The sequence below is a fragment of the Sceloporus occidentalis genome, unplaced genomic scaffold (genome assembly GCF_023333645.1).
Source record: "Sceloporus occidentalis isolate IW3139 unplaced genomic scaffold, rSceOcc1.0.p SCAF_14, whole genome shotgun sequence".
Lineage (NCBI taxonomy): Eukaryota > Metazoa > Chordata > Lepidosauria > Squamata > Phrynosomatidae > Sceloporus > Sceloporus occidentalis.
The window spans coordinates 18604178-18619119 of NW_028316994.1; the positions used below are offsets into that span (position 1 = coordinate 18604178).

General features: G+C 45.7%; 1 protein-coding gene across 2 annotated transcripts; it reads left to right on the top strand.

The window, feature by feature from the left end:
- The first annotated feature begins 1420 nt into the window (after nucleotides 1-1420).
- On the top strand, nucleotides 1421-14665 carry CHRNB1 (cholinergic receptor nicotinic beta 1 subunit). Of its 2 annotated transcripts, XM_089479897.1 has the most exons (11): nucleotides 1421-1484; nucleotides 2338-2477; nucleotides 3827-3871; nucleotides 4342-4451; nucleotides 4997-5105; nucleotides 6790-6937; nucleotides 8221-8412; nucleotides 9637-9860; nucleotides 11861-12030; nucleotides 13073-13223; nucleotides 14161-14665. In XM_089479897.1, exons 1-11 carry the CDS (start codon nucleotides 1433-1435, stop codon nucleotides 14299-14301), a joined length of 1482 nt encoding a protein of 493 aa, XP_089336023.1. In that variant the 5' UTR covers nucleotides 1421-1432; the 3' UTR covers nucleotides 14302-14665. The 2 variants fall into 2 exon arrangements, with proteins under 2 accessions (XP_089336023.1, XP_089336024.1); XM_089479898.1 differs by lacking the exons at nucleotides 4342-4451; nucleotides 4997-5105.
- Nucleotides 14666-14942: the final 277 nt, after the last annotated feature.

Below are 14942 nucleotides of genomic sequence, written 5' to 3' on the forward strand. Positions count from 1 at the left end.
TGCACTCCAGCAGAAATCCACATCCAGGGTTTCACCTTGCCCACACTTTTGCCGGTTATTCCTACAAACATCTAGATCAAGCGATGCAGAGCTGAATGTGACCCTTCTCGGGTCTCAATCTGGCCCTCTTGGGGCTGTTTGCATTACTTATATAAGCCCCAAATTCCCCCCAGGATCACTGCAGGCTGTTGACAATATGCAAGGCCAAAACCCAAATAGGCGGTTTGCATGCTCTTTGCACAACATCCAGAGGTGATTTATATATATTCTGCATTGGTCAAGCCTCACCTGGAATAATCCTAAATCCAGTTCTGGGCTCCACAATTCAAAAAACATGTTGAGAAGCTGGAGCATGTCCAGAGGAAGGGAACCAAAATGGTGAAGGGTCTGGAAACCATAAAGTCTTATGAAGAGCAAGTTAGGGAGCTGGGTCTGTTTAGCCTGGAGAAGAGATGGTTAAGAGGTGATATGATAGCCCTGTTTAAATATTGGAAGGGATGTCCTATAGAGAGTGGAACAAGCTTTGTTCCTGCTGCTCCAGAGGATAGGACCCAATGGAGCAATGGGTGCAAATGCCAGGAAAAGAGATTCCACCTCAACATTAGGAAGAATTTCCTGATGCTAAATGCTGTCTGACCATGAAAGATGCTGCCATGGAGATTGGCGGAGTCTCTGGAATTTATCACAGGAGGCTAGTAAAGCCCCATTACGGCAGGGTAATAGCATTTTGGGCAGATGCAACATCACTGAAAAGGTTCCAACGACCAAAATGCAAAAAGCAGGAATAGGAGAGACTCTGTGTGACAAGTACCTGCCAAAGATGCTATTATCCTGCTGTAACTGTTACTAATCTGATGAACTCCTATTTCTTTGTGGATTTTTAAACAGAGACTGGATGATCATCTTTCACAAGGAAGGCTTGGATGGTGTCTTCCAAGCAGAATGGGGCTTGCATAGATGGCCCTCGGGGGTCCCTTCCAACTCTAGGACCCTATGAACATGTCAAGATCTTCAAAAACTGAGAGAAGACCATAGTGGAACAAATAATTTTCCCCCATGATAGGGAGAAAACTACCCTAGTTATGTTTCTACACATGCAAGGACAAAGGGGTCAAGGATTTATGCCCCTACAGCTGTCCAGAAATGCAAGCACTCCTTTCGGACACCAGCCGGACCCACAGTTGCCATAGTCTGCAACAAGAGAGGGTTAAAACAAACACCCTCCTTTCTGGAACAGGTGGCCCAGTCGGAAATGTCTGGCGGCTGTGACATGCCACCCGTAACCTTATACTGCTTCCCCTGACAAATCCGGAGCAGATTTCAGGGATCCAGTGATGGACAGGGGCTGGTGCCAATAGGGCTCCATGTTTGGCCCTGGGGAAAGCAGGGGGGCACCCTCCCCAGTCTAGGGCATCACACCAGCCCCATCAACATGGCCGGCCGAGTGATCCTTTGGGGCTACATCTGGGCCTTTTCTGCCCTGGGTAAGCCTAAGGGGTCCTCTTTTGGTTGGGAAAAGGGGGTCTTGGGTGGAGGGATGGGTTAGGGAGGCAGAAGAGCCAGGCCCTTGGGAACCCCAAACCCTGATTCCCTCCTGGACTTCTTCCTTCTGATGCGCATGAGGGTCTTCTGGACATCTGGGCTTCTGGGCCTTGCAAACCAGGGGTTGCTTTTGCTGCTGCTTTACATTTTGGAGAGTTTCCCTTTTAAATGGTTTTTGAAACAAATGTCACCAGAAATGAATTATTCTGCATGTTGGTAGACAATGTAGTCATCAGGGTCCAGGAAGGAAGGAAGGAAGGAAGGAGAGAGAGATTAAGGAGGAAGGAAGAAACAAATGAAGGAAAAGGAAAGGGAGATTGAGAAAACTGGAAGGAAGGAATGAATTAGATTTTGAGGAGAATGAAATAAAGTAAGGAAAGAATAAAGGTGGGCAAGAGGAAGGAAGGAAGGAAGGAAGGAAGGAAGGAAGGAAGGAAGGAAGGAAGGGAAAGAAGGAAGGAAAGAAGGAAGGAAGAAGAAACTCAGGGAAGGGAAGGGAAGTTTTCTTTGGTTCCAGATCAATTCTAATAGCTTGTTAAATTAATTAAATCTATTTCAAATACAGTCGAAGTTCACTTATAGATAAATATATGTTCAATAACAGTTAACCAAGCATATGTGGAGGTATTTTATTTGTTAATAAGGAGTGTGGGAATTTAAAAGAATTTATTTAATAAAGAAATTTGGTTTTAATTAATTTTTGAGTCAGTTTGGGTATTGTTAACATTACAAAACACCCAAACATTTTAAAGCACCCAAAAATTTAACCCTCCAGCACCCATCCATTCTCTCTAGCTGTGAATGCCTCCGAAATCGAGGGCCAGTTGCATGTGAAGCTGCTTGCGAACTACTCCTCCACCGTCATCCCTCTGCGCAGCCTGACAGAGAGGGTCCCTGTCCGGATTGGGATGTCGCTCTCCCAACTCATCAGCCTGGTGAGTGTTGGCACTAGTGCCAGGGTAGGCAATGCCAGCTTGCAATGCCAGGACTCTCCAGCAGGGGCAGTGTCTGCTGCAGCCTCTCAGGAGCCTCCTGCTGCTTGCCTGCTGCCTGAAGAGGGCAGCAGCGTCCCCCTTGCCTTTCAGCGTAATGCCTCCAGGAACCTGTAGAGGGAGACAAGGAGCAATTGGGCTCCTCAGCTTTGCCCAGCCCTGGTCCTCCATTGGTGGAGAGGCTGTGGGCATCAAGTGGGTGGTGTCCCATATGTCAAACAGTGGCAATGCCCCCCAAAAAGCATAGGAGGAGGTTGGGTGGTGGGTGGTCCCTCCTTCCTTCCTTCCTTCCCTCCCTCTCTCTCTTTCTTTTTCCTCCCTCCCTTTTCTTCACATACCTATTTACCTTCCTTTGTTTCTTCACCCTGCCACTTTTCTGCCTTTCTTCCCTTCCTTCTTCCTTTCTCTCCCCTCTCTCCTCCCTCCCTTCCTTCCCTTCTCCATCCCTCCCTCCTTTTTCCTTCCTTTCTTCCCTCTTTTCCTTCTCTCCTCCTCCTTCCTTTCTCTCTCCTTCTTTCCTCCTTCCTACTTTCCTTCCTTCCTTATCTCCCTCCCTCCCTCCATTCTTTTCATTTCTCCTTCCTTCCTTCCTTCCTTCCTTCCTTCCTTCCTTCCTTCCTTCCTTTTTCCACAGGGATGATGCCACTCCTGTGCCCCAACCTTGGCACCAGTGAAGCACCTGATGGGCACAGGCCACATTTTATTTAGCCTCAAAGAGAAGAACCAGAGGGGCCTTTCGCTTGCAGATCCTTTTGGGCTCAGGTGCAGAAACGGTTAAAGGAAGCCCAGGAGACAGCTGCAGTTTCCGGCTATTAATAACCGAATTCCCCAGCCTTCCAAAGGGTCCAAGGTGCATGGGCCCTCATGCCTCTTTCTCTCTGGGGGGCAAAGCTTCCATGCCTCCTCCCTGCGGACATCCCATTCTTTCCTAGCTGCAATGGGGATAAATAGGGACCCCGAAATCACCAAAATCAGAAGATAGACAACAGCATGGAAGATAGACAACAGCATGGGCTTTGCTTGGCCACATTCCTTGCCAATCCTTCCAAACCATTTCCTTCTTCTGAGGCTGAATGCAACTTGTCCATAGACTCCCAATGGGTTTCTATGGCTGAACAGGCATTTGAACCCAGGCCTCCTAAAGTCCTAGCCCAACATTCAGACCACCACATCACTACACTGTCTGTGGTGGGTTTTGACTGTTCCTTGTTGCTGTTTGGAAAGCCTGGCTGCATTGCTTCGGAAACTTACACTCTCTTGTTTTCTCTGGCATGCTTTTATTTTATTTTCAGAACGAAAAAGATGAAAAGCTGACTACAAAGGTCTACCTGAATCTGGTGAGTGAGATAACAACAACAACCACAACAAGAACGCACCGGCTGGTGTCATGTGTATCTGTGCAGAAACATTTGGATATTTTTGTCTGATGCGAAACATCCGCATTTAGTGCATGTTTCCAAAAACGGAATTGCATAATTAATTGAAATTGATATCAAACCTTTCTCTCAGCACGGGATCCAAGCCAGCATGCAACCTTTGAAAAACACAACACAACACACACACACACAACTCTCTTAGTATAAAAGTTAAAGCCAACTTCTATTTTAAAAACACAAGTTTAAAAAGCAAGTTTAGAGAGAGCATATAAATCAAATCTGCGAATAACCAAATCTGCAAAAGTCAAAGCTGCAGACGGTGAGGGCTGACTGTATTCTGTTCATTGATTCATATTTTTCTCCGTTCCCTCTTTGTCTTCCCTTTCCTTCCCATCTCCTCACAACCCTTTCTTTCTCTCCATGGGTTGCAGGAGTGGGTCGATTACCGACTCTCCTGGGATCCCGCTGACTTCAAGGGGGTCACCTCCACTACCTTTTTTTCCAGCAAGGTCTGGCTTCCAGATATCGTCCTGATGAACAAGTGAGTGGCCCATGAGCACTAGAAACTTTGGGGACCTACAGACCTGCAGCTGCCCTTCTATGCACCAGATTGGGGCTGCAGCAACCACACGCTGCAGCCGCAATCTCTCCTTTCCGCTGCGCAAAAAGCATATCCTTTTTGTGCCCTGAAAAGGGTGCCATAGCCACTGGCTTTTCCACACTCCTTTGGCAATGCATCATATAGACTCAGCAAGCAGCCCGTTGCCCAACATGTTTGCTGTCCTTTTCCCCTCCGAGAAACAAATGCACCCTGAGCTCTGGGTGCGAGTCTTTCCTTACTGCTGCTGCTGCTTCTAGGAAAAAAGAAGTTTAGAAGTATCCTATCCCCATATTTGCAGCAAAGACAAGCTGCCATGGGGAGAAATTTCTCAAAAAGGAATATTAAATGTGGTGCTACTCAATGGGCTTCTTAGTGATGCTCAAAATGGAGGACATTTTGGAATTCCTCCTGGAACCAAGGTTGAAATGTAGGACATGTCCTGGAAAAGGAGGACCATGTCCATGTACCTCCATCCTCTCTTCCAGTTACGATGGTGTGTTTGAAATCGCTCTCCCGGTGAACGTCCTCGTGAAACACGACGGGACTGTGCGATGGGAACCCCCAGCTGTCTACCAAAGCAGCTGCAGCATTCAGGTGAGCGTCTTCACCATGCAATACGGTAATAATAATAATAATAATAATAATAATAATAATAATAATATCATCCCACCTTTTCCCCTGTATGAGACTTTGGAGTTTATCAAATATCCCAGGAAAAAATCACATAATTACACGAAACGGTTTCACACAACGTCGCACAAAACCCGCCATTAAAGTGGTCGCAAAGAAGCATCAATGCACATCTTTTTATTTTCAGGATTTCAGCAACAAAGCATTTCTGATAACATTTGCATGTGATAATGATTTGCACAATTACTTGCCGTTTTTGCTTTATTTGCAGGATGCTTTAAATGCTCTTTAATCTCTCTTTAATGCCAAAATTAGCCCCAGTGTGATAAACTTATTTGTGTTGTTGCTGCTGTGTGTTTTCATAGAATCATATGGAGTTGGAAGAGACCACAAGGGCTATCCAATCCAACCCCCTGCCAGGCAGGAATACACAATCTTCAGCTCCGTACCAACTTATGGCAACGCTAAGGCTGGCGCCATGGAAGCTAAAATGGTGTCAAACTGCATTATATTTCCAGTGTGGATGTACTCCAGAGAGCCAGTATGGCGTAGTGGTTTAAGCATTGGAGTATGACTCTGGAGACCAGAGTTCAAATCCTGGCTTAGCCTGGGTAACCTTGCGCAAGTCATACTCTCTCAGCCTCAGAGGATGGCAATGGGGAAAAAAAACCTCTGAAGAAGCTTGCCAAGAAAAACCCACAATAGATTAGGGTTTCCACAAATTGGAAATGACTTGAAGGTACACATCAGCAACAACAACAACAACAATAGATGTACTCCTAGGCTGCATCCACACTAGAGAAATAACCTGATTTAGCTCCGCTTTAACTGCCCTGGCTCAAAGCTATGGAATTCTGGGAGTTGGAGTATGTTGTGGGGTCCAGAGCGGAGCTCTCAAACCATGATACCTTGCTGTCTGTCCTAGAGTTTTCTTTGCAAGATTTGATCAGAGGAGGATCTCCACATTGGCCTTCCTCTGAGGCTGAGAGTGTGTCACTTGCCCAAAGTCACTCATTGGGTTTCCATAGTTGAGTAGGGATTCGAACCCTGGTCCCCCAGAGTCCTAGTCCAGCACTAAAATCACTACACTATGCTGGCTTTCCTGTGACATTATTGTCTTCCTCAGGCTGACACAGTATGACCTGCCCAAGGGCACCAAGGGCATTGCGAAACGGGGATTTGAACTCTGATTTCCAGAAGTCCTGGTCCGACACTCAAACCACTATACCACACTGCTTCTCCTATGCTTTCCTTGTCCAGATTTCTTCCAGGGAAGACTGTCTTTATTGCCTTCCTTTGAGTGGGACTTGTCTCAGGTCACCTGGGGAGTTTCCATGGCCAGGTGGGGATTCAAACCCTGGTCTCCCAGTGTCCCAGTGTCCAATACTTGACTGGACACAATACCTGGGCACACTGGACACAACACCACACTGGCTATTTAATCAGTTGTTGCTGTTGCAGTTGTTGACAAAGATGCCCAGAAATAGACCTGTGTCCCCTACATTATCATACCCTCCAGAGGTTTGGTTGGTTTTGCTGGCCAGGGGTTTTTGGGAGCTGCAGTTCTTTGAAGGGCACTCAGTGTATGGCAGAAGCGATGCAACTGTTGGAGGTGCTGATTATCTGACCTTTTAATTTTTTGGAAAAGGTGACCTATTTCCCCTTTGACTGGCAAAACTGCACCATGGTTTTCCGCTCATTCAGTTACGACGCCTCAGAGATCACCCTCTTGCACCCGATCGCCAAAGACGGGAAAGAGCTGAAGGAGATTGTCATATACGAAAAGACATTTATCGGTGAGTGTCTGGGTCGCACTTGGCAGAGTGGCGTTCCTCGTGTGCTTGAGTCTGGAAGTGCCACCCGCACCTTACACTTGGCCCTCCACATTCGCAGCTTTGACTTTGGCGATTATTTGCCATTTTGATCAATATGTCCTCTCTAGGAATCTCTAGGTCCTCCAGCGCAACTTTGCCAGAAGCTGGACATAGAGTTATTCTGGAGAAGCTAGAAGTTCCTAGAGAGAACACTTCTCTAGACATTTGTAGGTCCTCCAGCATCAATGATGTTGACCACAGAGTTGCACTGGCAGACCTGGAAATTCCTAGGACTTTATCACATGGAGAAAAGTGACGGGAGCATAGTGTGCTAAGATTATCAGATGACATCGTGTGACCTTTATCGCGATCCCTTTATTATCGGGTGAATAAACAGGAACTCTAGCGCTGCTTTTCATTCACGGGACTTTCTAGCGTTTCTCTTTGTTCACCTGATAATGACGGGCTCATGGCGATGTCACGTGATGTCATCTGATGATCTTAGCACACTGGTGTGTTAGTGACAGGAGCATCCTACTATGCCCCCGTCACATTTCCCCATGTGATAAAGTCCCTAAATAAGTGTATTCGCTTAGATAAAAATAATAGTGTTTTTTCATTCATGGTTTTTCCATATTCACGGAGGGCTTTTACCCCTAACTCCAACGAATGTGGAGGGACCACTTTATTATCGTTCTCATTATTGTCTTTTTACATTTCATCAGTGTGCATAGCACTACACAATAGCAATAGCATTAGCATTTGCACTCGTCCCTCCCAATTCATGGGGGATCCGTTCCGGACCACCCACCCCCCAAGAATTGGAAATATCGCAGATATTGAAGCCCCATTGATTATAATGGGGGAGCGCTCCTGCGCAGGTGTGCCATGGGTGCGCTTTCCACTTTGTCCCTCTCCGCTTGCCATCCATGAAAGACCACAACTGCAGATCCCAAGTCTGCAAATGGTGAACTCAGCACTCTCTAAGCAGTTTACAATCTGTAAACCAATTGCCCCCAACCAGCTGGGTATTCCTTTTTCCGACCTTCGAAAGGATGAAAGGCTAAGTCAACCTTGGAGCCCTACCTGGGATCGGACTCACAACCTTGTGGCTGCAGGACTAGCATTTAACCACTGTGCCGCCAGGGCTCCTTTACTACATCTTCACTGCAGAAATAATACAATAAATAATAAAAAAATAATAAAGTGAGCACTGGCATGATCTTTGCCTCCTTTGCACCCATTTCTCTCCTTTCTTTGGGCAGACAATGGGCAGTGGGAGATCCGGCACAAGCCCTCCCGAAAGAACACCGTCCCCGGAGACCCCCTTTACGAGGACATCACTTTCTATCTCATCATCCGCCGCAAGCCCCTCTTCTACCTGATCAACGTCATCATCCCTTGCATCCTCATCACTATCCTGGCCATCTTCGTCTTCTATCTCCCACCGGACGCCGGTGGGTAACCTCCTCCCCCCAAAAAAACCCCTCCAAATTCCTGGGGAGAATCCTTTGAATGTAATCTCCTCCCTCTGCCCAAATCTTATTTTGATTTTTTCTTTTTTTATATTTTTATTTTTATTTTGGTAAATCTTGAAATGCAGACCCTAAGATTATTAGAAAAAAACTTTTTTTAAATATAGTGGGCCCTTGATATCTGCAGGGCCATGGATGCTCAAGTCCCATTAAACATAATGGAATAGTAAAATGGTGTGCCTTATATAACTGGGCAAAATCAAGGTTTACCTATGGGAATTTGTCTATTTTAAAAGTATTTTCTAGCCATGGATGCTTGAATTCATGAATGAAAAGTCTGTGGATAAGGAGGGATGACTAAAGAAACCCCGATGAAGAGAATCCTGGGCAGGAGGGAATCTTTGCAGTTTGGGATTTATTCTGTCCCCTAAAGTGGACCTTTTTGAGCCGAAAATAGCAGATCTGCTCAGAAAGCAGCATGAAATTGGGGGTTTGCACAGAAGAAGTCTTGAACAGTGAATACTTTGAAAACTAAAGCTGCATCCAGTCTGGAGAAACAACCCAGTTTGGCACAGCTTTACCTGCCCTGGCTCCAGGCTATGGAATTCTGGGAGTTGGAGTTTGTTTTGGGGCCTTCCTTCCTTAAGCTCTGAACCGCTCTGGGTCCACAACAAACACCAACTCCCAGAATTCCATAGCCTTGAGCCAGGGCAGTTAAAGCAGTGCCAAACTGGGTTATTTCTTCAGACTGGATGCAGCCTCTGCAGGTTTTGATGGCTTTCTGTCCGGGAGGAGCACTTTGAATTCTAGGAAAGGAAGAAGAGAAAGGGAGAGGGAGAGAACTTGGGTCCTTATCTTATTCACCCCGATTGACTTCCAGTGTGACTTTGGGGAGTCACACTACTTTCCAGAAAGAACAAGAGCCAGATGGATGGCTAGTTCTGGCTAGTGGCCTCTCGGTCAGTTTCGGCAGTAAAACCACTCTGGGTTGTGGTGGTCTAAATGCTAAAGGATCTGTCCACCATGTTGGACTTGAACTCAGCACCTTGGGCAACTCTGAAGTTCAAAATAAAACCCAAAGCAGTTCCAGCATCCAAGTTGAGTGGTGGGTGCCAACTGCTGTGTTTGACAGCTTCTTCGTGCCATTTTGGGCACTGTGTGGGAACTTTGCTATGGGCCTGACTCTTGACCCCATGCCTCCCACAGGTGAAAAGATCACCCTCTCCATCTTTGCCCTCCTGACCCTGACCGTCTTCCTGCTCTTGCTGGCCGACAAGGTGCCCGAGACCTCCTTGGCGGTGCCCATCATCATCAAGTACCTGATGTTCACCATGACCATGGTCACCCTCTCCGTCATCCTCAGCGTGGTGGACCTCAACCTCCACCATCGGTCACCCAACACCCATGAGATGCCCTTCTGGGTCAGACAGGTATGGCACTCCTTGGCGAAAGGGCAAGGAAGTGATATATAGGAGTGGGCATCGTGTGAACCTCAGGGCTTCCTAAGGATCCAAAACATTGCCCCCAAATGCCCTCTAGAGTGCATGGGGACATTTTTGGTACATACTCATTTTTGGTACATACCCAAAAAACCTGAATTGACTTATCCATGGATCAATGTAAGTATTGCATTTTAATGCATGTGTGTGTGTGTGTGTGTGTGTGTGTGTGTGTATATATATATATATATATATATATATATATATATAGAGTGAAAGGCAAGAGTTAATCTGCCCTGGAAGCACTGACCCCCTTCTACTTTCTCAGCCATCCAGCCTTTAGTATGTACACAAATAGTTATGCCTGCTGGGATTTTGTAAGTTCTTTTCCTTTACTTCGTCCTTTACATCTTTCATTACAAGTCAAGTTTTACACTCGACTTATCCATGGGTCATATTAAAATCCATAATTTTGGACTCAACCTTGCCCTCAACTTATATATGAGGTCGACTTATAGTATAGTATAGTATAGTATAGTATATACGGTACTCCTGGACTAGAGAGGTAGTAAGAGAATTGGCCTCTGACGCCTCACTTCCCTGATTTTGTTCATTTCTGGTTTGCAAACATTAGTGGCATGGAGGAGGGCAAGGTGGAGTGAAAAACTGATGCAGATATCCCCATGGTGTGCAGTGGACATCACCAACACAGGTTTTTGTCCACGTTATACCAAAGGGAGAATATTATCCATGCCAAGAAAAGGAGCCATGGGTTCAGTTCCCCACTTGGCCATGGAAACTCACTGGGTGGCCTTGGGCGAGTCACACACTCTCAGCCCCAGAAAACCCCTTGATTCAGAGGGAGAAGGCAACAGAAGCACACTCACATACAGAACGCATCCTCCTTTTCCTTCTCTGCAGTGCCAAAACCAGTTGCAAATTCATCGTCTGAAAACAAACAGCTCATCTTGGTGTGGGCTGTTCTGGATGGGATGCAAAGGGCGACAGAATTCCACCTGGTGCTTCATCCAAGAAGAGACATGCATGCACATAGGCCACACTTACATGCATGTGCATGCATGTCACACTCCCTCGGTGTGTGGTGTAGTCTCTTTCTTTGGAGGTCTTTAAACAGAGGTTGGATGGCCATCTGTTGTGGGTGCTTTGATTGTGGGTTCCTGCATGGCAGAAGGAGGTTGGCTGGGATGGCCCTTGAGGTCTCTTCCATCTCTAGGATTCTATGGCCTCATTCCCACTTACAAATAAATTGCTGTGCAATCCAAATCAATGGATCAATTCAAATTGGAGCATGGTTCACACTACGTTTGTCCCGGTCTGATTTTCTTGCTGCAAAATAAAATAAATTAACCCACTTGTGGCTCACATGGATGAATGAATCATTTCAAAATGGACCCGCTCCAGCTGAGCAAAGGGCAAATTTAAATCGATTCCAATCCGCATCTGGTTCACACTTTCGCAGAATCGATTTATCCAAAAAGATGCGGGGGAAAACCAGCATCCAAAAGACGCGGGTTAAATGGGTCTAGCGCATGGTCCCTCTCTCCGAACAGCTTCAGTGAATTGGTTCAAGCGGGAACCAGGGTCATTTGAACCGGTTCAAATCAATTTGTGACCCGGTTTAAAAGGTAGTGGGAATCAGGCCAAAGATTCAATGAAAAGGATTCTGCCCATCTTCCACTGACTCCAGACCCTGTTAATGTGAACCATTGTTTTGCAGCAAGAAAATGTGATTGGGGCAAATGTAATGTGAACCACGCTCCAATGTTGAATCAATCCATCAATTCAGATCGCATACCCATTTATTTTCCTAGTGCCTTTCCTCTTTCATGGCAAAGGCCTTTGTCCTTCTGCCACTAGAGTCCAGCCAGTATCTCCTTTTCCTTTTTATTCTCTGTGCAACAAATATTTAGGGATAACGTGTAGAAACGCATTCCCTTCCTCCTGCTCTCTCTGTCCATCTCCCTTTCCAGATTTTCATCCACAAGCTTCCTCCCTTTTTGGGTCTGCGGCGCCCAAAGCCTGAACCTGGCCTAAAGCCTCCTCCTCTGTTCCCCAAACAAGAGCTCACCATGAAAATCAACCGCCGCGCAGACGAATATTTCATCCGTACCCCCGCCTACGAGTTCCCCAAACCCAACAGGTGAGGTCCTGGCTCCATATCGAGGGCTGGGATAGGAAAATAAATACATACAGTGGGCCCTTGGTGTCCACTGGGGGTTGGTTCTAGGACTCCCACGGATACCAAAATCCAAGGATGCTCAAGTCACAAAGTTCTGGTGCCAACAACAAACTACAAGGCCCAGAATCCCATAGCATTGAGCTATGACAGTTAAACTGGTGCCAAACCAGATTAATCCTTCAGTACACATACAACCCTTGTCAATGTTCTTCTTGAACCTGAATCAATACATTTAGGTTTTGAGCTGGGAAGGAGGCCCTTTTGTGGGGAATGGAAATGTCATTTTCCCAAGACATGTTCGCAGGAAGCAGAAAAACCCCAAAAGCCCAACCTAAATGTTGTGTCTCAGGCACAACACTTTTCTGGTGATAAGGGATTATTATGGAAGTTTGTTGCTAGGAAGGTTACCCTCTGGTTTTGCACCCCAAATTTTCATTTTGTCTCTTAGGCTGCATCCGCTTTGCAGAAATAATCCAGTTTGACACCACTTTAACTGCCCTGTCTTAGAAATAGTAGTTTGTTGTGGTGCCAAACCTCTCTGATCGAGAAGGCTAAATGTCTCACAGCACTATAATTCCCAGAATTGAGCCACAGCAATTAAAGTGGTGTCAAACTGGATTATTTCTGCAGTGTAGATGCAGCCTGAGTGGTTATTGTAATTCAAAAAAATGCATTTTCCAATGTGAGCTGATGGCCATTTTGGGGGGGGGGAAGCACTCAAAGTGTGCATCTACACTATAAAAAATAATGCAGTTTGACACCACTTTAACTGCCATGGCTCCATCCTACGGGATTTTGGGATTTGTAATTTTGTGAGGCACCATCACTGTTGCAGAGTAGATCCCAGGATTCCATAGGAAGAAGCGACAGCACTGAAAGAGGTGTCAAACTGCATTATTCCTACAGTGCAGATGCAACCTTAGACCCGCTTTAACAGCACACCCAAATAGGAATGCAGGGTTCTTGTTCTGTTGGACTCCATCCTCTCTCTCACTTTCTGAAGGTTTCATCTGGAGGCGTTTGCCACAGATATGAAGAAATTCATTGATGGCCCCAGCAGCCACAGCATCACTCTCCCGCCGGACCTGAAGTCGGCCATGAATGCGGTTTTGTACATCGCTGAGCAGCTCCAGGAACAGGACGACTACGATGCAGTGAGTTGCCGGGAAGGAATAGGTGCATGCCTCCAAAGTACCCCAGTAGAATTTCAATGCCTTGCCCTCACAGGTTCAGATGTTCATAAGGATCCAGTACAGGTTGAGACTCCCTTATTATCAAAAATGCATGGGACCAGAAGTGTTCTGGGTTTTGGACTCCTTTTGGGTTTTGGAATGCCCCTGTTTGCATATACAGACACAATGAGACATCTTGGAGATGGAACCCAAATCTAAACACAACATTCATTTATGTTTCGTATACACCTTATTATACCTACAACCTGAATATACCCATAGTCTAATTCAGCTGTTTCTCATTCCAATCTTCACTGGTAAAAAAAAACTAAAGGATAGCTTGAAAGAGAAACAGCATATATCCACAAACTCTAACCCATCAACATTGGGTTGAGCAAAGATAATAATAATAATAATAATAATAATAATAATAATAATAATAATAATATGGTTTCCTGGCATGCTACATGTATTATAACTCTTAGGAGTTTATCACAAGAAGGAGATTGGGGGTTTATCCCGTGAATTTCCCAGAAAAATCATGCAATTACATGAAACAATTTCACACGGCGTTGCACAAAACCCTCCATTAAAGTGGTCACGAAGCATTAACGCGCATCTTTTTACTTTCAGGATTTCAGTGACAGTGCATTTCCAATATCACTTTATTTGTGCAATTACATGCGATAATCATTCGTACAATTACTTGCCATTTCTGATTTATTTGCGGGATGCTTTCAATGCGCTTTAATCTCTCTTTAATGCCGAAATCAGCCCCAGTGTGGTAAACTCCAGAGTCTACCCAAAAGCTTCTTCCAAACTCTCTTTTGCTCCGTCCCAGAGGTGCTGCAAGGTATTCCTTTGCATGCTGACCTTCCAGACTAACCCAGCCGTGTCTCTGCATTCTGCCTTCTTGCAGTTGAGGGAGGACTGGGAATACGTGGCCTTCGTGGTGGACCGCCTTTTCTTCTGGACCTTCATCGTCTTCACCGGCATTGGCACCCTCTGCATCTTCCTGGACGCCGTCTTGCACCTGCCTCCGGACCAGCCTTTCCCATGAAGGCAGCGGCCTCTTTCTTCCCCAAAAACTCTCTTCTCCTGAATCATCTCCGATGAAGAACATTGTCATCCCAGAAGAACTAAAGCCCAAGAATGGGGACTGTGTCCTGCTCTGCATTAAGTACTTACAATCCCAGTCATGCGCATGCTAGGAACCTTCTTGTGGTTTTTGTGTGCCTTCAAGTCGTTTCCAACTTATGGTGACTCTAAAGTGATCAGATCATGGGGTTTTCTTGGCAAGATTTGTTCAGAGAAGGCTTGCTATTGGAAACCTGGGAAGATGCTTTTATGAATCAGAGACCCCATTTGTTCTTTTAGCCCAACATTGTCTACTCTGATCGGCAGCTATGGCTTTTGGGCCGGATAATAATAATAATAATAATAATAATAATAATAATTTTTTATTTATATCCCGCAATCTTCCTGTAGGATCAAGGCGGCTTACAAACACAATAAAAATACAATAACCACACTGAATCCCAATTATCATCATCATCATCATCTTCAAGATTGTATGCATGCTTGTTTCGGGGGGGAGGGAGACTTGTAGTCCAAAAAAAAAGTAACTCTTCCCAACAAGAGACAATGCTTATTTGTCACAAAAAAGGGAGGAAATGTGTTTCTCAAAATAATGCATAACAT

Coding starts and splice junctions, on each gene's coding strand:
- CHRNB1 (XM_089479897.1), top strand. CDS start 1,433: ATGGCCGGCCGAGTGATCCTTTGGGGCTACATCTGGGCCTTTTCTGCC. Junction 6,938..8,220: donor ATACGAAAAGACATTTATCG/GTGAGTGTCTGG, acceptor TTCTTTGGGCAG/ACAATGGGCAGTGGGAGATC. Junction 9,861..11,860: donor TGCCCTTCTGGGTCAGACAG/GTATGGCACTCC, acceptor CTCCCTTTCCAG/ATTTTCATCCACAAGCTTCC.